The sequence below is a fragment of the Stenella coeruleoalba genome, assembly GCF_951394435.1.
Source record: "Stenella coeruleoalba genome assembly, chromosome: 2".
In the NCBI taxonomy this organism is placed as follows: Eukaryota; Metazoa; Chordata; class Mammalia; order Artiodactyla; family Delphinidae; genus Stenella; species Stenella coeruleoalba.
Window position 1 is genome coordinate 130,552,960 of NC_137147.1, and position 24,835 is coordinate 130,577,794.

At 37.5% G+C, this 24,835-nt stretch overlaps 1 protein-coding gene across 1 annotated transcript in view; it reads left to right on the forward strand.

Annotated features, from left to right (window-relative positions):
* Nucleotides 1–212: 212 nt before the first annotated feature.
* The window catches only part of IREB2 (iron responsive element binding protein 2), a 49,573-nt gene continuing 24,950 nt past the window's right edge, over nt 213–24,835 (forward strand). Inside the window, exons 1-6 of the mRNA XM_079913741.1 lie at nt 213–284; nt 2,110–2,199; nt 19,387–19,552; nt 20,952–21,089; nt 21,973–22,191; nt 24,540–24,609. Of these exons, the coding sequence (XP_079769867.1) occupies nt 266–284; nt 2,110–2,199; nt 19,387–19,552; nt 20,952–21,089; nt 21,973–22,191; nt 24,540–24,609 (702 nt within the window). The 5' untranslated portion in view covers nt 213–265. The remainder of the gene's footprint in view (nt 285–2,109; nt 2,200–19,386; nt 19,553–20,951; nt 21,090–21,972; nt 22,192–24,539; nt 24,610–24,835) is intronic.

A 24,835-nucleotide genomic window follows, 5' to 3' on the forward strand; every position in this document is an offset into this window, starting at 1 on the left:
CGATTACGCAAGGAATCGCCGCCTGGCTGGCCCCGCCCCTTCTCTTTCTTTGTCTCCAAGCCCGAAGATCTCGCGAGACTTGGGCGGCAAATCCCGCGAGCTGAGACCTGGGGCCGGTTCTGCGGCTCTCGCGGTGTTTGCGCGAGACTGCTCCTTTCCTGCTTCCTTTGCCGGTCCGGCTGCTTTCCTCCCCCTCTTCCCCGCCCGACCTCCCCCTCCTTCCCCCGCGGGCCCCCTCCCCGCAGGGATAATATGGTCTCCGGCGATGGACGCCCCAAGTGCAGGTTAGTTTCAGTTCACCGACTGGATCTGGCAGCTGTAGACGCGCGCTGCCCCGGCTCCGAGTTCTTTGCTTCTCTCTCCTGGAGTTGCTCGGCCGGCGCCGGGGCCCTCCGGGCTCAGGTTGTGCTCCCTTGGGGCCTGCCTGCTGGGCCGCACTCTGTGCGCCCAGGCCTCGAGGGCCCGGCCTCGCCGACCTCGTCCCTTAGCGTGACCCCAGCAGGGCCGTCCGCTCCGCCGCTGGCCTTGACCCGTACCGGCCTCGGCCCGTTGGCCACTGCTGGCTGCCAGCGGCTTCCCGGTACTCCTCAGTAGTACTAGGGTCGAGGAGAGGCCCACCATCTTCTCCCCGCCCCCCATTTGTAAGAGATGAGGATGGGGGCTAGTGTCTCCTTGGTGGCGTCTCACGCAGCTAGTTGTTTATTCCGCTGTCCAGCCTCGAGCCCCTCCCTCTCTCTTTGCCTCTAGAAGCAGAGTGGGGGGTGGTCAAGGCCGAACACTGGTCAGCCAGTTCTCGGACCATTTATTGCAGCGCTGGGTCTCCTCCCCCCATCCACCTCCCTCGCTTAACCCTCAATAAAAAAGGAAAAACATTATATATTCTCAAAAAGTGAACAATGCTTATCGCTTCTCATTTCGGACCAAGGTCCTGGCAATGTTGGGGGTCCTGCCCACCTACTGCAGTGAATCTGCACAAAAGATCTGAAGGTTCTTTAACCTCAAGGCTGCCTCTCCGCCACTTCCCCCAAGAACCTTAGGAGCTGGGGCACATTCAAATAAGTCCCCTGGGTCTTCGACTTGGTAGTTAAGCTTCAATTCGTACAAAACCAGAAAGACGTGTCTTTTAGGGAGAATCTGCTAATTTGCCCAGATATTTTGTTGTTCACCTTTACCTTTAGTCTTAAAGCCTGTGAAGGTCTTACCTGATAAGTTGTTTGTTTTTGATTTTATTCCTGTTGTTGAATGCTGTGTAAAAGTCCATCTTTTGGTTATTTTTTTAAAAATCAGTTCTTCTAACATAATTGTGGCGTTGTCCTGTCTGTATTTATGCAATTTTCAGGACATGTCTTCACAAAACATGCCTATTCATCCTTTAAATCATTCTTATTGTCCCTTTCTAGGTATTCTTTATTATCACATTTTCAGGAGTTAATTATTTTACTTTCTAGATATTGTCCCTTTCTAGGTATTCTTTATTATCATATTTTCAGGAGTTAATTATTTTACCAGTTTTTATTTGACAAGGGTCATGGCTTAGAGTTTTACTGTCCAATACAGTGGACACCAGCCACATGTGACTATTTAAATTAAGTAAAATTAAGAACTCTGTTCCTCAGTCGCTGTAACCACATTTCAAGTGCTCAATGGCCACGGCTACCTATAGAAAATATAGGTAATATAGCGCAAATATAGAAGATTTGTGCCATTACAGAAAATTCTTTTGGACAAAGCTGGTTTCTAGGTATTTTCACTTTGAATAAGGTAATTTGTAGCAGTGTTTAATGAAAGCTTTTTTTTTTTCAGTTTTTATTTGACAAGAGTCATGGCTTAGAGTTTTACTGTCCAATACAATGGACACTAGCCACATGTGACTATTTAAATTTAAATTAATTAAATAAAATTAAAAACTCTGTTCCTCAGTCGCTGTAACCACATTTCAAGTGCTCAATGGCCACGGCTACCTATAGAAAATATAGGTAATATAGCACAAATATAGAAAATTTGAGCCATTACAGAAAATTATTTTGGACAAAGCTGGTTTCTAGGTATTTTCACTTTGAATAAGGTAATTTGTAGCAGTGTTTAATGAAAGTATAATTTTTTTTTCAGGATATGCCTTTGAATACCTTATTGAAACATTAAATGACAGTTCACATAAGAAGTTCTTCAATGTACCTAGACTTGGAGGCACCAAGTATGGTAATGTTGCTTAAATTTTCTTGGATTTGTTTAGTTTCTAATAATAAAAATGCATTTGTCGAGCTGAGTTGAAGAAATTTTAAATTTATTCCCACCATGTCGTAGCAGGTACACCTACACATATGTCTAACATTTTAAAAGCTTCTTGGGCTAGCTTTTGTTTGAGGAGGATGTAAGCCCATACCATAGCTTCTCATTTTAAAATCTAAGTTAGTTTAGTAATGATTTTTACCCCCAGGAAATTACTAATACAATTTTAAAAACAACAGAAACCTGCCAGATGATATTCTAGAGCTATTAAATGTATATTTTAATTTTCCGAGTGAACAGTGTCCCTATCCTTTGAATAGGAATCATCAGCAGGGCCCACTGATTTGAGTTGTTGACCAGGGCATGGTTTGCCCTGGCTTGTGCCCTGACACTCTTGGCAGACCTGTGCAGGCGCCTGACCTGGATCAAACCTTTCACTGAGGTTTCAGAAGAGTGAACTTGGCGGAACCCCAGAGTATTGGATGGAAGTCTTTACTTTATTGACAACTAAGTAATTTTCTCAACCAGGCCGGTGAAGGGAAGACCTGTTTGGAAGAGTGATTTAGATTATTATTTAATGACTTTTCAGTGAAAAGAAAAATTAAATGCAGTTTTGGAGGGAGCTTTTCCTTAACCTTGGTTTTTTCCTTCTTGTGTTACTTAAGATTGCTTTTGTGATTTTTCTGTAGATTTTGGTGGGTTTAAATGTTCTAGACTAGCAGTATTTTCTTGTACATTCTGAGAATATTTGGATATTTTAGAGTATATTTTGGAGAAGATCCCTATCCTAGAATTAGGTTGCCATTTCAAAATAAACAGTTCACCAAAATCCTTTACCTTGCATGTTTAGTTGCTGTGATTTGCATTGAGAGGTTGGTCTTTTCTTAGTGCCATGTGTCTTTCATTCACATTTATTTTATATCTTCACTGATGATGAATTTGTATTAATTTTGAGAAGGGAACAGCTAAGTTGATTATATATAAGAAAGATCTTTTATTTCCCTTCTCTCAAATATCTAGTGATTCTGGCCTGGAAGTTTCTTAACCCACATTTTATAGCTTAGTAAAGTAAAAGAACATATATGAGGATGTTTTTTAATTTAGTATAAGTTCTTTTTATGGATAATTTGTGGAAATGTGCCTACTTGAAGATAGCCTGTATTTCCCAAATGCAGGAAATCAGTAGGAAACTATCAAAACAACTGTAAAATGCACTGAAAGAGTGATTAATAAACTAAGAGCTATATTATCTCTGGAAAATAAGCTGTCACAGGCATCTGTACATAACTGAGTTCCAGAGTACCAGGGTTTTTATAACCATGATAAATATAATAAGAGAATGCCTTTAAATACATATGCCTTTAAAACAGAAATTTGGTTTTTATTTCTGTGGGGTTAAAACATTGTTTTTAATAGAATGGTTTTATCAGAGGTTTACTAAGTAATTACCTAAATAATTTCTTAGTAATTAGTAGGGAATAAAATTTGGAAGAAGAATTGACTTTGAAAGAAAGGAGCAACTTGAGTAGAAAAACAAAAAATCCTTGCTGCATTTTTGGAGGGACCAGATTGAATGGCCTCCCAGACATGTGCTTAGGAGACATTGCTTTGGTAATCACCAGGGTTCTGGACCACTGCCCTCTCTGCTTCCCACATTTGGATGCCTACCAGGCTGAGAATCACAGTTGTAGTGAGTAACTTAATGAAGGGCAAGTGTTCTAGCTCTCTTATATGTTGGGGAGGAAAGATAGTTGAGAACACTCTTCTAAGCTCCCTGCTAACTGTATCAGGAATGCCTGCAGCTGCAAGGAACCGAAAACGTACTGTACAGTGACTCTAACAAATGGGGTTTATTTTTCTCACCTAACAAGAAGTCTGGATGTGGACATACTGGGACTGTATAGCACCAACATCAACAAGGACCTAGGCTTCTCACTTTTTTCTGTTTTGCTTTCATTTTTGGGGTTGCAAATAGCTGATGTACTTGCATTAGGTCCATGTTTTAGGCAGCTGGAAGAGCAAAACAGAAAGAAAAGCCCACCCCAGGAGCTTTTGCCTGTATCTCCTTGGCCAAAATGTCATCTCCACTCTCGGCTTTAAAGGCTGAAAGATGGTGTATTTAGCTTTCTGGATTTTGCAGTAGAGAAAGACAAGGGAGAAGTGGTTGAAGTGGTTGGGAGTGGGTAGTGAGTGAACTAGCCTAGACTATCTGCCTCACTAACAGTACCTTCCCTTATTAAGTCTGTCTTTAGATAGAGTACAACACAAATTACTTGATTTCTCCTTTTTTATTGCCATTTTATCTTTTTGCTTCCCAAGTTTATACTCAAGGTATCTTTTTTTTTTTTTAATTAGTTAATACCAGCTGTTTCCTTAGTCAGTAGTTCTCAAACTTCAGTGTGCATCAGGATCAGCTGGAGGCTTGCTGGGCCCCATCTCTGGAGTTCTGGTCTGGGGTAGAGACTGAAAATTTGGATTTCTAACAAGTTGCCAGGTGATACTGATGCTGCTGGCCTGCGGCCATATTTTGAGAGCCACTTAGTTGTTTTTTTTTTTTTTTTTGGCTGCGTTGGGTCTTCGTTGCTGCGCAGGGGCTACTCTTTGTTGTGGTGTGCGGGCTTCTCATTGCGGTGGCTTCTCTTGCTGCGGAACACGGGCTCTAGGCGCTCGGGCTTCAGTAGTTGTGGCACGCGGGCTCAGGAGTTGTGGCTTGCAGGCTCAGTAGTTGTGGCGCATGGGCTTAGTTGCTCCGTGACATGTGGGATCTTCCCAGACCAGGGCTCAAACCCGTGTCCCCTGCATTGGCAGGTGGATTCTTAACCACTGTGCCACCAGGGAAGTCCTATACTCAAAGTATCTTTATGGAAGTGGGCATATTGTACACGTTGACCACATTTTAAACTTTAATAATTTCACTAGTGGCAAAATGCCTTTTTAATGATCTGGAGCTGCCTGTCTGGCACTCCAGTGCATTGACTACAACCTTAGAGATTTTGAGTGACTCTCTTAAGTAGATCTCTGAATTTGAAAATATACCTGGTTCCAAGGAAGAGAGAAATCACTGTTGCCTGGAATAGTTAGACTGCTTTCTGAAGGAAGGAGGACTTGAATTGATGTTAAACAGAGGAATCACAGAGGCCAGTCAACACTTGGGGAATTAGAATGACCAGCAAGCATAATGGAAAATGAGTAAGGGGGAAGACAGTGAAGAGACTGGCCTGGCTCTAGGGAAACATATTTTAGAGAGTAGCTGTTATTGGGCAAGAGGGCCTTCAGCCTGGCGTAAAGCCTCAGGCCCCCTTCTTTACCTCACGTTATCTCATTCATCTTTCTTTTTTCCTTCCTAACTGCTTGCTTTTTAACCATGGTACTGCTTAGTCCTGTAGTAGAGCCAGGACTTGGTTTTCCTAATCCTACCTTGTAATCTCTGAAAGAAAATCTGTATTTAATTTTTTAGGAGAGTTTTTATTGATTATAAGAAATTAGGTTGGGATTGGTAATCACAGACAAAAACATTATAGGCAGTGTAGAAACAGTTTCATTTTTACGTGCATATACAAATATATGTAAATGTGCTCCTTAACAAAAAATACAGTATATATTGTTTTGTAACCTTTTTTTATTTAGTATATCATGAACATCTTTCCATGTCATTGGATATAAGTATCCCTTGCTATCTGAATCTGTTCGGTTTCTGAGTCAGGGATTATGAGTTTGAGTAGAAAGGGATACCTGTACTTTTCTACAGCTTCTACTGTACTGGCTGCCCGGTATTACCTATATGAATGCATCATGGTTTAGTTAGCAGATCTTTGAATATTGAGGTTGTTAACCAACTTTTCCCTATTTATAAATAAAGCTGCTGCTGTGTGTGTAGTAGTTAAATTTTGATGCAACCTTATTATATAGTTACCGGATTGAAAGTATTGTTCCCTCCACTCGCATCACTTTTCTTTTTCACTTTTACTGTATATGTACTGTCTTTTCCAGTCTTTGTCCTTGAATATAAGGAACAGAAACTCACTTAACTCAGCACTCAAGAAAGAAGATGCTGTTACAGTTTCCAAACATCCAAAGGCAAAGGAAGAAAGCACAGTCAGGCCTCATGGGAACTAGAATTTCTAAGCCAGAGGCTGTTCTTTCTGTCACCTGTTTCTTTTTGAAGATCTACTCTCCAGTCTTCTGTCTCCACAGCCCACTTTACTTATTGGTATTGTGTAATACCCAATATAGCCACTACCAGCCATTCTTTGTGTGTTATGATTAGCTTACCAGCCAGTTAAGACTGTATCTCTAGATGACTTTTTCTCCTATTGTTTTAACCTATAGTTAACCTATGGTTTGGCTGGGCAAGTCGGGCGTCTATTGCTGGTCAGTTATCTTGCTGGTAGGAACACAAGTCCATGTTTTCTAATCTTGTCTCTTCCATGGACTCTGGAAAGGGCTGTAAGTTTGGTAAGCAATGAAATAGTTTGCTTGTAATATTTACACACAATACATAACTTTCTAAGGATTACCTTTACCTAATGTGATTCTAGTCCATCTACAATCATGCACTCACCAACCCTCCACATTTTGTCCAACGATCTGTTGGTTTTAACTGTGCCTTTGTAGACAATTTCTATTCTAGATTAGGTCCTTTTGGTAGCAGAGAACAGACACCCACTAGCTCAAGTGAAGAAAGATTTATTGTAATGATACAGAGCTCCCGAGCAAATGAAAGGTGGCTGTATCTCAAGAAAATGGGCAATGAGCCAGAAGTGAGGGAGCTCTTTATTTTTTCTCTCAGGGCTTCAGATTCCTGGCCCTCCTCCACTCTTCTGCTCCCTCTACTTCACTGCAGACAAGCTGCCTCTGCCTACTAACTTTATACATGGCCACAAATGGCAACCTCTGTCTCTAGCTTAGCTCTTAACAACTTTCTGGTTTAGCCTGTGACCTGATTGCAAATTCCTGAGAGAGGAATCTATATTTTTTCCACCAGGCTGTTGGTCATTAACCTGCCAAGGGGTTGGCATTTGCTTCAGCACTGTAGCCAGGGAGGTAATGGGACACTGAGCACTGTCCATTCCATGGATGGCAGTTTGGACAGGCACCATGAAGTATGCCTGTTATGTTAGCAGATAGTGCTAGATGACATGCTTACCAGGAGCAAATGAGAAGAGTGAGTGTGTCTGTACGTTTATCAATAATAGATATTATTTTTCTGGTTTTCTCTACCTTTGTCAGTGAGTGAAAAAAAAAATCTTGAAGAAGCAGGAATCTGTTTTCTCTTTCTGCCTTCTTGGACTCTCCATGGCGATATTAAAAAACAAAACAAAACAAAACAAAAAAGGTCAGAGTTCTTTATTGGAAATCAGTTCCATTCCAGCCTGGTACTGGTTAGAGATATAAGCAGTACCTTGACTAGTGAGACATGGGTGTGAGTTAATCCTGTTGCAAAGTCTGGGGTTACAGGGCCTTCTAGAACAGTTTCTTAATTTTTTCTCCAGGTTCCTGGCCTTAACAGGGTTTTTAGGTTTACACTAAAGCTACTCTACCAGTCCCCTTGCTCTCTTAGCCTGGACTCCAAAGATAGCCTCCTTGAGGCTTTAGGCAGGCCTAGAGTGTTTGAGTGTTTGTTTCCCCTTTCCATCAGTCTTCAGTGTATTTCTCTTTCATATTTAGTTTATCTAAAGCCTGTTGTTAATATTGATATTTCCTATGGGTATTTTCTCCATCTACTGTTTAAACCTGGAATTAATCACTTTTGAGAAATAACAAAACCCTTTTACATTATCTATCTTCACTACATTGCTTTATGTTAGGCAGGGAGGATAGTTTTATGCACATGAGGAAAATGAGGCTAAAAATCTCAGTAATATGCCTAAGGTCACATATCTTCTAAGTGAGAAGATCTGGTCTTAGACTCGTATCTTTTGACTTCAGACCAACACTTTTCCCCCCTTAATACCATTCTGTTTCCCAGCTTAATAAGGGCAGTCATAAAGTGCTAGTATTTATTGATTGTTTACTATATCCATTCTGTAAGTTCTGTTATTACCCACTTGGCCAGGGTCCCGCTACTAAGTACCATTACCTAATAAATGATAGAGGAGAAACTTGATCAAAACATGATGAAACTTTGAGATTCCAAAGTCTATGCTTGTAAAACTGCTACACCGGGGGTTGTATGCTCATGCTTATAAGGACCATAGAGGCACCATAAACAAGTGAAATGGCCCTGGCTGGAATTGTAGCAAGCAGGAGAGCAAATGCCCTATATAAAAGAGTAGGTGCTACTCAATTCCAGCAGAAATGTGAGGTTGGTGTTGTAAAACTTTCTATTTATCTTAAGCCAGAAATTTGGATTTTCATGTAAAAAAATCTCTGGTTTTTCAGTGTTGGCAATTAAACTTTAAAATGTTAAAACTGTGTAGAACAAACGAAACACATCTGCAGGCCAACAGTTTGCGACCTCTGCCCTGAGAGAGAAATTTTATTGCCTAATCATAGTAGCAGCCACTTAGCCTTGAGTGGTAAGATCTACAGTCCTGGAAACCTGGATATGCCTTTCATCAGCTGCCTCCCGTGTAAAATAGCAGACCTCGGCATCTTTTTTTGAAGCCTGAACCACCTCTTGGATCTTACACTGAGTAATTGATCAAAAAGATATCTGTTGTTAGCAGTTCATTTCAGAAGTATGATAACACGTTATCATACTTTTTCAGTTTAAGTCACAGGCATGTTCTGGTTCCCTGCATGTCTTTTTGATTACCTATCTTTAGAGGATTAGCTTTCCAGATTCATAGGATTCTGGAAATTCCTGGTTAGAAGAGGTGGTATTAATCCAGCCCAGTTTTCTATTGATACTTGGTGCATGCATCTCTCAACAATGCTCATTCAGCTAAGATTGAGTACTCAGATGTTTCTGGCGGGTGAAAGATGGCTAAGATAGCATCTTTGTGCTAAAGAAAGCACACAGTTTAGTAATGGAAAATGTAAGTACAGTGCCTTAGTATGTTGTAGCAGTCTCAGTCCAATCGGGGCATAGAATAGGGGAACTTTAATGTAAATAATTATTAACTGTGATACAAGAGTAATTGTAAGATGTAAGGAAATTCTTTATGGTACCTGTAGGGCTGACAGAGAATACCCAAGGAAGGAAAAATTGGAAGGGGGTCAGGTACCATTGGAGAAGGTGTGGTTCAGCTCATTAGATCGCAGAGAAGTTTGCTGGTTTGGTCAGACTGGAGCTGGTCTGGAGTTGCTGGGCAGGCAGTAGGCCATCATCTTAAGTACATGCAGGGGAGTAGGCAACCAGCAACTGGTACTGTGAACGTGTATTGAGAGAACAGATCCTGGCAGGGGCAAGAGCCCTTCACGATGCATGGGACACATGGGGGCTTGCAGAAACAGCAGCAGCTCGTTGTGTGACCGTCCAGGCAGCTTGCAGGGGAAGTCCAGGCAGTGGCAGGACAAAGGGTCTTCTGTGCAGAGCGTCTTGGTCCAGGTTCTGGTACAGGCAGGAGGAGTCTTTCAGAGTGCACAGCTTCATGGGAGCTCTGGTTCCTATGTTGAAAGGGCTGCGGTGATACTAACAAACGTGCATGTCTGTATTTTTTATATATTGTATAATAAAATGTGTCCGCATTTGGAAGATCTGCGTAACTTAGTGAACCTTTATTTCTCAAAGATCTTCGGTGAACACAGTGAGCAGAGAGTGGTGGGACTAGATAATGAGCAGACAGGCTTATTACTTCATTCATTTTTGAGAAAATGTCTGCCAGATATCCATATTTGAATAATCATAGTTGGTCATTTGTTCTTTCAAGTGAAAATGGTGTTCTTTGGAAAAAGTGGCTAATTTAGCTTGTAATTCAATCACCCAAGTGTTTTTCCCTTGAGCAAAGATTGTACTTTGGTTTTGAGCAGAAATGCTGTATACACTTCATTGTTGTCACACAGAATATTGAGACTTGACCTCAGTGGTTGAGATTTAATAAAATTAACACTTTTTCTGCTTCATCAAGGACATTCTTAAGTGAAACTGGTATTTTGCCTGAAAATGAACGATACAGTGAGTACAAATACGGTTTGGTGCCACTGCTTTGAGTCCTGCTAAGGCATCAGCAGTTTTATCCACTATTGTTTTTGAACCATCAGCACATATGTCAAAATGGTGGAAAAAGCAAATAATGTCTTAGTTGACCTTGCAGATTCCCTGAAAGAGTTTCGGGGCCCCCCAGGAGTCCAGGGACCACACTTTGAAAACCACTGGTATGGGACATGTATGGAGATAGAACGATGAACTAAAGAATCTGGGTGAGAGATGACATAGTGGTGGCTTGTACTTGTTAGTGGTGGTGGTGATAGAAGTAGACAAATTCAAAATATATATGAAAGAGGTGTCACGGATGTTGCCTAGATACTTTGGCATAAGCATCTGGGTGGAAGGTGGTGCTGTTTACTGAGCTAGGGAACACAGGTGGTAGTAATATGGGACGGGGCAGAGGGGAAATCAGAGTTCAGTTTAGGTACTAGTGAATTTGGAAACATATCAGTATTCAGGTAGAGATGTTTGTGAGGCAATTAACTGCATGGTTCTGGAGCTCAGAAGACAGATCTGGACTGCAGAAAAATATTTTGGAGTTACTGGTGTAGAGATAGTCTGTTGAAGCCATAGGATCAGTTAAAACTCCTGAGAGGAGACGATATAGAGTGAGAAAAGAAGTAAGCCTAGATATGAACTCTGAGGAACTCCTGCGTTTAAAGATCAGGTAAAGGAGTAGAGGTCAGCCAGGGAACCGCAACAGGACTGCCAGAAAGTGTTGAGAACTGTAAAAGTGCCAGAATTTCACTCTCCTTGTAAGTTAAACTGACAGTTTCATAGATGCTGGCAGAAGACACAAAACTCTTGGATCAGAGACAATGGACAGTTTATTGCCCACAGCAAAGCAGTGTGCTTGGTACCAACATTTGTTGAAGAAGGCCAGGTAATACCTGCACACAGAGATTGTGTTACAGAAAATGAAGTCTGACTTAGGGAACCCAAATCTTTTATAATGGACAGTAAGCATGCCTGCCCTTTGCTCCAGAAAGAGACACTATCTTTATCTTCCAAGGCTATTCACTATATTAACATCTTTTTCAAGATAGTCTGGAACAAAGGCAAGTCATTGCTTCTGCGTGCAAGTAAGGCAGAAACGTGAGATTGGAGACATGGAGAATGGTATTGTGAAAGCCAGTAGAAAGAGTGTTTCAAGAAGGAGGAAATTGTTAGCTCCGTTTAATATTGTTGAGAGAATATTGAAACACTAGTTAGAGCTGTTTCATTGATATTTTAAGAAATCAGATTGGGCTGGGCTGAAGAGTGAATGGAAGTGTAGAAGTATAAAATGAAATGTGTAGAAAAGTGGACATTGGGAATATAGGCGACTCTTTCAAAAAACTTGGTTGAGAGTTTGAAGAAAATAGTACTTGGAAGCTGTGTGTGTGTGTGTGTGTGTGTGTGTGTGTACACGTGTGTGTGTGTGTGTGTGTGTGTGTGTGTGTGAAACTGGGGCTAAAGACTTCAAACGCTGCTGGGAAGAATCCAATTGAAGGATAGATTACAGAAAAAGGAGAGATAATTGATGACTCATGGGTCCTAAAATGTATCACTGGGAATTGGATGCGGAACTCCTATAAAAGTTGGCATTTAGTAGGAGGAGGTCCACACCTGCCTTCTTAACTGGGAAAAGGATAAATCAAGAGGTATCTAGGCTTGTGTGTAAAGTAGGAGGAAGTGAAGATAGGAACTATTAGTTTTTATTTATCTAGGATGTAGGAAGTGGGGCTAGATCCTGTAGGAGGCAAATAGAGATTTGATTTTAAGGAGAGTAGTTGAAGGTATGAATGAATTATTGTGGAGTGTGGGAAAACAAGCAGATCAGAGAAACAAAGTAGAATTTCTGGGTGAATGGTGAGGACCCAAATGAGGTTGTAATTGTGTATTTATATTGGTACCAGTTTCTCTGGTTGATGTTTTAGGGATTTGTTTTTTCCTTCCTCCTCCTTTACACATCACCACCAGTAAAACCACAGTGAACTACTTCACAACCACTAGAATGGGTATTATATAAAAAACAGACAATAACAAATGTTGGGAAGGATATGGAGAAATGAGGTCACTTCATACACTGCTGGTGGGAATGTAAAGTGATGTGGCCACTTTGGAAAATAGTTTGACAGTTTCTTAAAGCATTAAACATAAATTTAACATATGACCCAGCAATTCCATTCTTAGGAATCTACCCAAGAGAAATAGAAACGTTCTCTACACCAAGATTGGCAAATGAATCATCTCAGCAGCATTATTCATAATAGCTGAAAATTGGAAACGACCTAGATGTCCTTCATTGGGTGAATGGATAGACAAAATTTGGTATAGCCATACAATGGAATACTCTTAAGCAATAAAAAGAAATTAACTACAGATACATGCTACAACATGGACAGACCTCAAAAGTATGCTCAGTGAAATAAGCCAGACACAAGAGACCTTATTGGATGATTCCAGTTGTATGAAATATACAGAAAAGACAAAGCTATAGAGACAGAGTAGATCAGTAGTTTCCAGGGGTGGGCAAGGAGAGGACAGGGATTAACAGCAAATGGGCGTGAGGAATCTAATTAAGTGATGAAATATTCTAAAACTGATTTATGGTGCTGATTGTACAACTTGGTAAATTTGCTTAAAAAATCGTTGAATTGTATCCTTGGAAAGGGTGAATTATGTGTAAAATATGCCTCAATGAAGTTCTTTTTAAAAAGAAAGAACAGTTCTTCGTAAGTGGGAAAGTGATGTGGGGTTCACCAACTGAAAGGACAAAACAGGTTGGTGTTTTGATGGACAGATAGGATAAAAGAACAAAGGGGAAAAAGTGTACAGTTTGGGGAAACGAGATTTGACCACATAGAACCTAAACTGCTTATGTGAGGGGAGGTACAGACAAGCAGGTGCTGATGGATAAGGGAGAAAGTAAGTCCTCATGGTGTTGAAGAAAAGGTGTGAGAATGGGGATCAGAGAGGTTTGGAGAAGGAACTTTTACGATGGTGTAATTGGAGCATGAGATAGTGTGTGGTGGGGGGCCATAGGGAGAATAGGGAGAATAGGGAAGAAGAAAGAGGTTAAGGGCCTTGGTGAACTTTGTGCCTGATCCAGAGTAGGGATATGGAATTAATATTGCTAAAAACAAACTAGAGCACCTGTGTCCATTTTTCCACACCTGCCAGCTTAGTCTCTACTGGTAGGGCTCTGAAGTATCTACCTATAGATTTACTTTAAGGATTAAATGAGATAATGTAGGTAAAACACATTGATATTTTCTCCTTAGTAGATCCTAAGTAAATAACTGTAGATGTTACTGTTTTAAAAGTTGAGGAAGAGAATTGTATTAGTTTTCCCTTACTATGTAATACATTAAACCAAAAGCTTTATGGTTAAAGCATTAGTAAACATTTATTATCTCACAGTTTCTGTGGGTCAGGAATTCAAAAATGGCTTAGTTGAATAGTGCTGGCTCAAGATCTCTCCTGAGGTTACAGCAGGGGTTAGTTGGGGCTGCAGTCATCCGAAGGCCTGACTGGAGCTGGAGGATCTGCTTCTAATGCGGCCCATTCACACATGGCTGGCAAGTCAGTGCTTGCTGTTGGCACAGAGGCCTCAGGTTTGCTCCACATGAGCCTCTCATCAGTGCTGCTTGATTGTCCTTGTAACAGGCCGCCAGCTTCTCCTGGAGTGAGCAGTCTGAGAGAGGAAGGCTAATGCTGGAATACTTTTATAACCTAGCCTTAGAAGTCACACACTGTCATGGACCTAGAAATTATCATACTAAGTGAAGTAAGACAGAGAAAGACAAATACATTATGTTATCACTTATATGTGGAATCTAAAGGAATGATACAAATGAACTTTTTTACAAAACAAATAGACTCACAGACATAGAAAATAAACTTATGGTTACCATTGGGGAAAGGGCAGGGGAGAGGGATAAATTAGGAGTTTGGGATTAGCAGATATGTACTACCATATATAAAATAGATAAACAACAAGCACCTACTGTATAGCACAGGGAGCTAGATTCAATATCTTGTAATAAGAAATACATCTGTATATCTATATCTGAGTCATTTTGCTGTATACCGGAAACTCACACAACAGTGTAAATCAACTGTACTTCAATGAAAGAGAGAGAGAGAGAGAGGAAGAAAGTCCCCCACTGTCATCTCTGCCATACTCTTGGTCATACAAACAACTGATCTTCAGTGTAGGTTATGTGAGAGCATGTGAATGCCAGGAGGTGAAGATTACTGGTATCATCTTGGAGGCTGGCTACCACAGAGAGAAATAAGAAATAAATTGTTTTTGTTTGGGGGAGAGGGTGTTTATTTGCATCTTCCCTTGCTGTAGGCCTCTAGTAGTTATTCTGAAATTAGACAAATCTGCAAGTTAGTGCTCCTTAGTGACAAAATGTCCAGTTAACATTTGTGATTCTTTTTTTCTTAGCACACTCTTATCTGATACTGCTTTTTAACTTAATATTAATTTTCAAATGATAGAGTTAAAAAACAGTAAGACCACTGAAATTATAACCAAAAGAGTAACCCTGCCCCAGATTTCTACTCTGCAGAGAATACTTATTTTTAATTCTTTTGGCTATTTGTTTTGGTAATGTCCTCCATATTATTAAATAGCCTTGCTTATACAGCTGTTTCTTGTTTTTTCAATTTTAGACTTTACTTTTTACTACGGAAAATGAGAATTTGGCACTTTTCTTCTCCCCTACATATATCCCATGTACCTCTTCCTAGTATAGTTATAATTTTTGGTTAAATCAATGTTCAGTGCTTATATTATGACTGTAAATATTCTCAGCCAATCCATGTAGTAAATGATGATTGCATCTCGTTTCTCTTACAACTTTGTATTTTTTTCCTGGAATTAATGACTGTCTTTTTTTGTTTGCTTCGTTTTCTATGTCTTTATCAATACTTCATCTCCAAACTCTCCAAAAGAACTAAACTCCTTCTGGTATAATCAGGTAATCTATCAATTAATTTTTTTCCCTTCTCTTAGCAGCATACCATCTGGACTCCATCTTTGATTGCACTGTGGCTTACACGGTGTTGCCCTAGAAGAGTCTCTGCGCTTTCCTGTGTCAGAGACTATTTCCTAGATATCATGATTTTTTATTTTCCACTTAATTCCTTGTTTTATAGAACATATCCCAGTAGCTTCCTAAGAAAGGGTGCCTGAGAAGTAAATTTTTGAGACGTTGCCTGATTAATTGATAGTTTACCTGTTCACAGATTTCTAGGTTGGAAATTCTCTTGGAATTTTGAAGGCATTGTTACATTGCCTTCTAGTTTCTTACACTCCTCTTAAGAAATTGCAGGTTGTCCTGATTCCTAGTCTTTGTTTCTGATTGCCTTTCCCCTATGTAGACATTTAGTTTCAGCTTTCTCTATTCTGCTCAGTCCATTACCAGTCAACCAAGGACTATTTTCCAAAATTTTGTTAGTTTTGCTTCTCTCTGTTTCTTTCTTTGTTCTTGCGAGTTTATAATTTTTTTTATTTCTTTACTATTATCTTAGTGGGTTGCAGGAGAGAGTGGAGATAATTACTGGTGTTTATTTTACCGTATTTTACTAGAAATCTGACAAAATGCTTTTTATAAAGATATTTAAAACAAAAAATATTCCTGAGATTGTTTTTCCAGAATAATTAACCAAAGTTAATTTTGTGTTTGCTTCTGGGATAATATTTTACTTCTCATCATTTCCAAATGTTCTGTTAAAAAAAAATGTCCCCCCTGTAATTCCTCTTGGTTTGGGGGGCTTCATTACATTTCTCATTGAGGTAAGAATGGAAACTAATATTTGTTAAGTACCTACTGTTTGTCATAGTATGTTTGTTTGAGGGTTGTACATGTACTAGGTAGATGCTGAGGTAAGATATTCTTCACATATGTTAGGTAGCTGGCATTCCCATTTTGAATGGAAAATGCATCAACTTGAGTTGCTTTCCAAAGGTCATACCTATTGTAAATAGCAAATACTGGCTTTGAATCTAGTATTTCTGATTATGTAGTCCTTTATCCTCTTTACTTACAACTTCATTAATCTTCAATTTGTGTGTGTTAAAATTTTCAAGCATAAAAGTAGGGAGAGAATAGTATAATAACCCACCACGTATTTGTCAGCTAGTTATCAACATTTTGTCAATCTTTTGTTTCAAATATTCCACCTTTTTTTAAATCTGTAAATGTACTCCAGTATACATCTCTGATGTATGAAAGGACTTCTTATAACTAACAAAATTAACAGTAACTCCTTAATATGATCTAAAACCCAGTCCAAGTTCAGATTTCTCTGGTTGTCTCAAAAATACATTTATTCAGTTGGTTTGTTCACACGGTATCCAAATAGGATCCACATGTAGCATTTGGTCTCTTAAATCTCTTTTAATCTATAATATTCATCCTCTCTCCTTTTTCCATGCCATTTTTATGTTGAAGAAATCAGGTTCTTTGTTCTGTAGAATGTACTACATTCTGGATTTGATTGCTTCTTCATGGTTTTATTTTATTGTTGTACTATCCCCCATATTTCTTGTTAACTAGAAGTTAGAGCTGGATGTTTGATTAGATTCAGGTTTGTGTATGTATGTATGTATTTTTGGAAAGAATATCTCCTAGCTTATATTTCCTACTTCATCAGGAGGCAAATAATATCTGTAATGTCCTACTTTTGGTGATGCTGAGTTGGGTATAGTTTTTCTCAGCTTGATCCATCCATTATAAGTTCCCCATTCATATATCACCTCAGGATTTTAGCATCCACTTATGATCATTGTACAGATCCATTATTTCATTAGGTGCTGCACATTGGTGATTTTTCTAATTATATCACTGCCCTTCTACATTTATTAGCTGTAATTCTGCTATTACGAGGAACTTTCTCCTCTTTACTGTTTTGCCACTTGAAATCAGGAAAGACAAGATTAATGATTGATTTTCCCCCCTTTATTTGTCAGTTTTCAGAGTGACGAGTTTCTGTAGCAAAGGAGTCATTATGAACTCAGGGCTATTTATATATTTGATATATTTTAGTGTATTACAGTCATTATTCATTTTGTTGCTCAGATTGATCCATTAGTGTCCCCATTAGTCTTTGATAACTTCTTTGGTTTTTGACACAGGATGTTCCAGGCTCATTTTGTGCATATCCTTCCCCAAATACGGAACTAACCATTTCTCCAAGGAACTCTGTTTTTTTAAAAAATGGGAAATAGTATTTAGAAACAGCAACCTGAGTTGCTAGTGGTTCAGTACTATTGCATTGTCATCATTTTAGGCATTTTCACTGATCAGAGATAGGAAATACGTACATATTTTTTAGAAAGAGAAAAATCATGAGTTTGTACTGATGATACCTATTGAAGTGTAAGTTTTTTTTAAAACTTAGTTACTCTGATTTTATACTTGTACGTCAGTACTCTTAAATCTTGGTTCCCAACCATAGTAACAAAAGTACTTTTTGCTTGCTTCTCATTGTATATATGACAATTTCAAAACTACAGTATCAGTACTAATGACTGAACATAATTTGTTTTCTTTGTGGATCTTTTTGCCCTTAATATATATCCTGGTAGGGAGATACAACCAAAATACTATATGGTGCATATATATATATATATATATATATATATATATAAAGTTTTTTATTTTATCCTTTCATTGTTCTTTCTGGGGGGGAGTATATATTATTATATATTTAGTATATTTAAAATTATAGTTTTTAGTTTTATATTTAATATATAATAATACATATTTTGTTTTACTCCCTTTCTTACTGTAAAGGTATATACTATAAACATTGTTTTGCATTGCTTTTTCTCTTAATGGTACAGTCTGGAGATGGCTTTTTTATTTATTTATTATATTTTTTGGCTGCATTGGGTCTTCGTTACTGGGTGCGGGCTTTCTCTAGTTGCGGCAAGCGGGGGCTACTCTTGGTTGCAGTGCGCAGGCTTCTCTTGTTGCGGAGCACAGGCTCTAGATGCGCGGGCTTCAGCAGTTGTGGCACATGAACTTAGTTGCTCCGCAGCATGTGGGATCTTCCCGGACCAGGGCTCGAACCCGTGTCCCCTGTGTTGGCAGGCAGGTTCTTAACCACTGCGCCACCAGGGAAGCCCTGGAGGTCACTTCTTATCAGCATGCAGAGATCATCATTCCTTTAAACAGCTGCATAGTAATCTATTATGTGGGTTACCATGACTTAGCTAATTTCATACTGATTTCGTCTTGCATTTAAGTCCTAAGGAAATACTTCTTTGTGGCAAAATCCAGTGTGAGAATTTAATAGGATCAAAAAATTTTTAAATATTGAAATCTATTTCTCTCCTTAAACTTGAAATCAAGAGTTAATGACAATTTTCATGAAATGAATTTTATTCACCTAAGCACCCTGGTTTATTTTTAAACCTTAACTATTTTTGATGGAAATCCTTTAAATTTATTACAAACTTTTACACAGTTTAAACATTTTTTGCCATAATTGGGATGTTTTCATTATTGTATTTAATTCTAATTATCTGTGCTTTTCAGTTTTTCTGTGTTTTCCCTGAATGTTAAGTACTTGTCAGTCTCATATGCCCAAGTCAGCTGTTGTGTGAAGTTTTTTTAAATTAATTAGTTAATTAATTTTTCATTTATTCTATTAAAGTTTAGGTGAAGGTTTTATCTCTGCTTTTTCAGGGCCTCAGCTTACATACAGGAAAGTCAAATTTATAGAAAGCCTGGTATTAACAAGAATGGTGTTTCACTCCCTGTTTACTAGACTAAAAATTTTTTTTATATTGAAATATAGTTAATTTACAATATTTTGTTTCAGGTGTACACGAAGTGATTCAGTTATATATATATTTTTCAGATTATATTCCATTATAGGTTATTGCAAGATATTGAATATAATTCCCTGTGCTATACAGCAAATCCTTGTTGCTTATTGACTAAAATTTTTTTAATTGAGAAAACAAAGCATCTGTGTCTTTATCATTTTGCTATTGTAATTTTTACAATATGTAGTTATGATTATTCGCTTATTAATAGTAATATTTTCTCTTGAATCAGATGTTCTGCCTTACTCAATACGGGTCCTGTTGGAAGCTGCTGTGCGAAATTGTGATGGCTTTTTAATGAAAAGGGAAGATGTTATGAACATTTTAGACTGGAAAACCAAACAAAGCAATGTTGAAGTGCCCTTTTTCCCTGCCCGTGTTCTTCTTCAAGATTTTACGTGAGTGATTGGTTTATTTTTCATGATGAATTTTCAGAGTGTTCGCTTTTTAAAATTCAGACTCCCTGATGGCTCTCTTGTTTTTTAATTGTGAAAATTAGTTTATAAATTTAAAAAGTTGCTTTTTCTAAACTGAAGCTATTTCTTAAAAATTAGGCACTTTTTTTTGTACCATTTATTTAAAAACTACTTTTATCTAACTGCCTACTTGTCATCTCCACATAGCCAATAGGCTTCTCAATCTTAACATATCCAAAACTTCATTGCTCAGCCCCCCTCATGTATTCTTTCCAAGTTTTTTTCTGTCATATTGAATGGCGCTATAGTCTCCTGTTTGTTTAGAGCAAAAATCTAGGAGTTAACCCTGGTTTCTGTCCTTCGTACATAATCCAGTCTATCAGCAGGTTCTGTCAACTCTACCTTTGAAATATACGTATCCTGAATCCAAATACTTCTTACCATCTCCACCACAGTCATCCTGATTATAACTATAATAATCTGTTAACTGGTATCCCTGCTTCCATACTTGGAATGTATAGTCTTGTCTTTTCACAGTAGGTGAAGTGACTTGGTTAAAAGATGTTAATCAAGGTCATATCATTCCCCTATTCTCCAATTGGCTTCCATTATACTTACAATAAAGTCTTTACCATAGCTTGAAAGATTCTGCCTAATCTGTGTGTCCAGGGATTACTTATTGGAAGAATTAACCTTTAGCTGAGTTTTGAAGGAGGTGTAGGAGTTAGCTAGACAAATAAGAACATCCCCTTCACCCACCCACCTAAATCTGGTTTGTAAGCTACTGCTCTGTGTACCCTGTATATGCTGCTACTGTAGTACTTATGATACTATTCTATAATTGCTACTTTATCTTCCCTACAAATTCCTTGAGAACAGTTACTCTCCCTTATTTGGTCTTATACCATTGGTGTCTAGCACATTGAAGGCATTTGGTAAATGCTTCTTATATAGTTGGCTGGAGATATATATGTAGGTATAGATATAGATCCATCTATATCTATATCCATATATTTAGTGGATAACTTTGGAGACAAGAAGGCACTGGGAGTGAAGGGGCTGGAGCTGGGGAAAAGGGAGGGGTATCTTAAAATATAAGGCAAGAGAAAGAATTCCATAGGCAGTTCCCTTGAAGTTCTCTTATGCCTCTAAAAATCATCTGTTGTATTTTTGGCACATTTACCTTTGAGCCCTCAAATTCTCAGATAATATTTAATATTAATTCTCATTAAACCAGGATACATCTAACTTTGGATAACCCGTACATTATCAAACATGAATGCAACTTAAAAAGGGATACTTTTTAAATTTAAAAATGCATATTGATCATTTGAGCAAATGTAAAAGAAGAATTAGAAGTTGATCATTCTTTATTTTTTAGTGGAATACCGGCAATGGTGGATTTTGCTGCTATGAGGGAGGCAGTGAAAACTCTTGGAGGTGACCCTAAGAAAGTCCATCCTGCCTGTCCGACAGATCTCACGGTTGATCATTCTTTACAAATTGACTTCAACAAATGGTACTTTAATACACATATTTATAAAGACAGCCACGCACGTTGACTGGCAGCCAGTCCACTGGGAGTGTGTGGTATAGAAGAAAGGGAATAGAGATAATTTGTGCCAGAGTAGAGTTTGCTACAGTTAGTATTGACTAATATACAAAAAAAAACTGATGAAAACTTTATGTATTGGTGAATTTTCTTTTTAACTGAGTCTAAATTTAAACTGATTTTCATGTTTGTATATTTCTGCTGCCATTTTTTATAGATATGTGTAAGCCTAGAACCTGCTTTTTGGAGTGAATATCTTAATTAAGCCTTCATTTCCTTTTTGTTTTTAAACTTCCAGAGAGAATTTAAAGATGTGAGCCTTTAATGTCTAAATTGGTGATTGAAAACACTGAGCTTACTACAGCTGTATTTTCCTTCCACTGAAATAAATTTCTTATATTTAAAAGGTCATTTTGACCACAGTCAAACTAGAGAAGACATGATTCTATTTTCATGTACCAGCTTTCTTTTTACATTCCCTGGAGTAATGGAAAAGGCTACAATTTATTAAAACCTGTGAGAGCCTTTGCCCTCTAGATTAAACGATGGCTCTGAACTTCTTTTAAGTTGTTAGATGGGGAAAAAAATCGATTTTGCTACTTGCCAAAAGTTACTATATGCAAATGATTTTAGTGGCACAATTTTTTTTAATCTCCATAAATTTAAATAAATCAACTTTTTTTTTTTGGTAATCTGAGATTTGCTTTTGAAACTTGAAATAAATGATATATTAACCTTTGAATAACATTCAGTTGTTACTTCCAGATAGCATTGCTGTTGTGTGCTTTTTGAAGAGCTAAATTTCTGTAACTTTTAAATGGTTTTATTTTGTTTCCTTTTGGAACGATAGTGCAATACAGAATGCTCCAAATCCTGGAGGTGGTGACTTACAGAAAGCAGGAAAGCTTTCTCCACTTAGAGTGCAGCCTAAGAAGCTTCCCTGCAGAGGCCAGACTACCTGCCGAGGATCGTGTGATTCTGGAGAACTAGGCCGAAACTCAGGAAGATTTTCTTCGCAGATCGAAAATACACCCATTCTATGTCCTTTTCATTTGCAACCAGTGCCTGAGTATGAGATGTTTTTAAAAATATTTATTAGTACCAGATTATTTTTCAGTTAAGGAAATCATGTTTATTCTCCTTCCCCTCCTGATTCCTATTACATTGCCTTCATATTTACTGTGCTTCCTATTGTACTGAAAGAAGCAAAGTTAATGAAAATGGTAGTCTCTAAATACCATGATTTATTTCTGTTCCTTTGAAGAAAACTTTTCTTAAGAATTTTCTGTAAATATATTTAATTTTTGTAACTAATGTAGACAGAAAATTATCTTGAACTGTAAATTTTTTATTTTAGTGAATTTATACCATTCACATGCTCATTATTCATTCAGATTTCTTTTATGAAATCTATCTATATTTTTAGCTTTATTTTCCTATTAGATTTCTTATTCTTTCTTATTGCATTGAGACCTCTATGTTAAGAATATTATCATTATCATATGTTATAAACTTAATGAGCCCTTTTAGATAAGCAATTGCCTATATAGTACCATGGAAAGTAGTAAACCTGCCTGGAAAAGAATCCCGTTCTTAAGAGTTGGTTAAATTTCCTAATAGGTAATTTTTCAAAATAAAAAAAAGAGTTCTATAATTTGAATTTTTATATGCTATGAAGTTTCCAAAGTCTTAGTCTTATTTTAAGAGAGTTATGTTGTTTATCCCATTGTTTACTAGACTGTCAAATTTTTTAAAGACGAGTTAAAAATGACTTACACTTTTTCAAATTGAAAAAAATTTAACACATTTAAGATTTAGGCTAGCTAAGAGTAATATCAACACATATTTCATCGTAAGTATCAAATAATATATTAGTTCATTTGTCCCTAAATTGGATCTTTCAAATTCTGGGTAGTTCTAAATTTTGTGCTCAATGTAGCTGTAAAGCCTCAGGTTATAAGTGAACTCAGGTGCTCTTCCTTTCTAAGAATTCAATATAATGTGTGGGTCCTTTGCCATCAAATCATGGCAGTTTTACATTTATGTAAGTATTCCTTATTCCCTACCTGGCTGTCCTGATGGTTAGGGACATGTTGAATTTTGAGATTAATTTCTCTTCTTATTTAGAAATTAATTTCCTGGAAAGGAAGATTTATTGATTCAAAAAATCATTGATTTTCTTGGGTATCTTTTTATAACTGGTATGAAGTGCTAGGATGGTATGTTTTTATTTCTAAAAATCCAATCTGGTGTAACATTTCCCCTCAATTTTGACTCTAAATTACAAGGTATTAAGATCAGATATGTTATAGTCCCTGGTTGTATGAAAATAGTAACTCTTTCATGTGCTTTAATGCATCAGTGAAGTATTAATTATAGACTCAAACAAGAAATTGAGGGATAGAGAATTGAGAGCATACATTTGGCACTTGAAATCACTGCCTGATTTGAAGTCAGGTTATGAGCTAATAAATGTTTGTGTGGTACTTTGTAGCTATATATACTATGAAAAGGTAAGATAATTGGAGTGGCTCTAGAAAGCTATGTTCCCTGAGGTCCTAAGAAAAATCTTATTAAGATGTGCTATGGCTTCAAATGATCAATCAGCAATGAATTATTAATCTTTGTTTTTTTAAAAAAGTTGACAAACAACTATAATTATCTGGACCCTGGAGGACATGTATAATTTAAGTTATATTGATATTCTAGTCAACACTTAAATCACCAGCTGGCAAGTGAAAATAAACAACTTAAAGCTGTTAGAAATAATTTTTTTTAAATATCCATTAGATAAAAATAGCTTCCTAAAAATGGCACTATGTTTACTGCTTGGCAGTGAATTGTTTTTCTCTCTTAGTTTACATAATTCGTGTAAAATAGGTTTATAATCCATTTAAAGTAAAATGCTACCTTATATAAAATAGAACCTTCCATTTTGGGTGAGATGAATTTAAAATTTTTACCAAAAGCTCTTTTTAAACTATAAAGTGATGCTGAGTTGTTTGTCATTGCTACATTGTGATAATCAACAAGTATCTCCTAGTTTAACTGGTACTAGAGTTAAGTGGGTGGAGATGTACATGCTTATTTTTCACTAAGCTACAACCCTTCTTTTTCCTTGCAGTGGAAAATCCAACAAAGGTTACCATGCTACTTTTAATATTTTAGCCAAATCTCACAGTGTTACATGTTAAGTACAGTTTGGGACACTGGTGTGGACCATGGCTTAAATAATAAGTCCTTGCAGTAGCTTTCTAGTGTTACTTAAAGCAGAGCTTCCTTGTTGAAAAGAAAATAACTGATTCTGAGAAGTCTAGTAAACTGCTATTCCCAGAATTTTTAAAATATGTAGACTTAGAAACAAGGCAAGTCTTTTCTGTAATACATATATTTAATGCCAGTTCTTCTTCTTTTTAGACCTGAAACAGTATTAAAAAATCAAGAAGTAGAATTTGGCAGAAATCGAGAGAGGCTTCAATTTTTCAAGGTATAAATGACTGGGGGGAAATTTTTTAATAGGAGTTTATGAAATATTGAAAGGTTTGATTTTTATATCTTTAGAAGTTTTTAAACACTAGCAGTAGAACCCTTTTTTACTTTTTTTCCTTCAAATAAAATCTTAATCAGAAACGCTAGTGTATAACAAAATATTAAAAACAGTGGCTCTAATTCAAGTGAGCTTGGAGGGTCTTCTACTTGGGCCTACCCCTTTT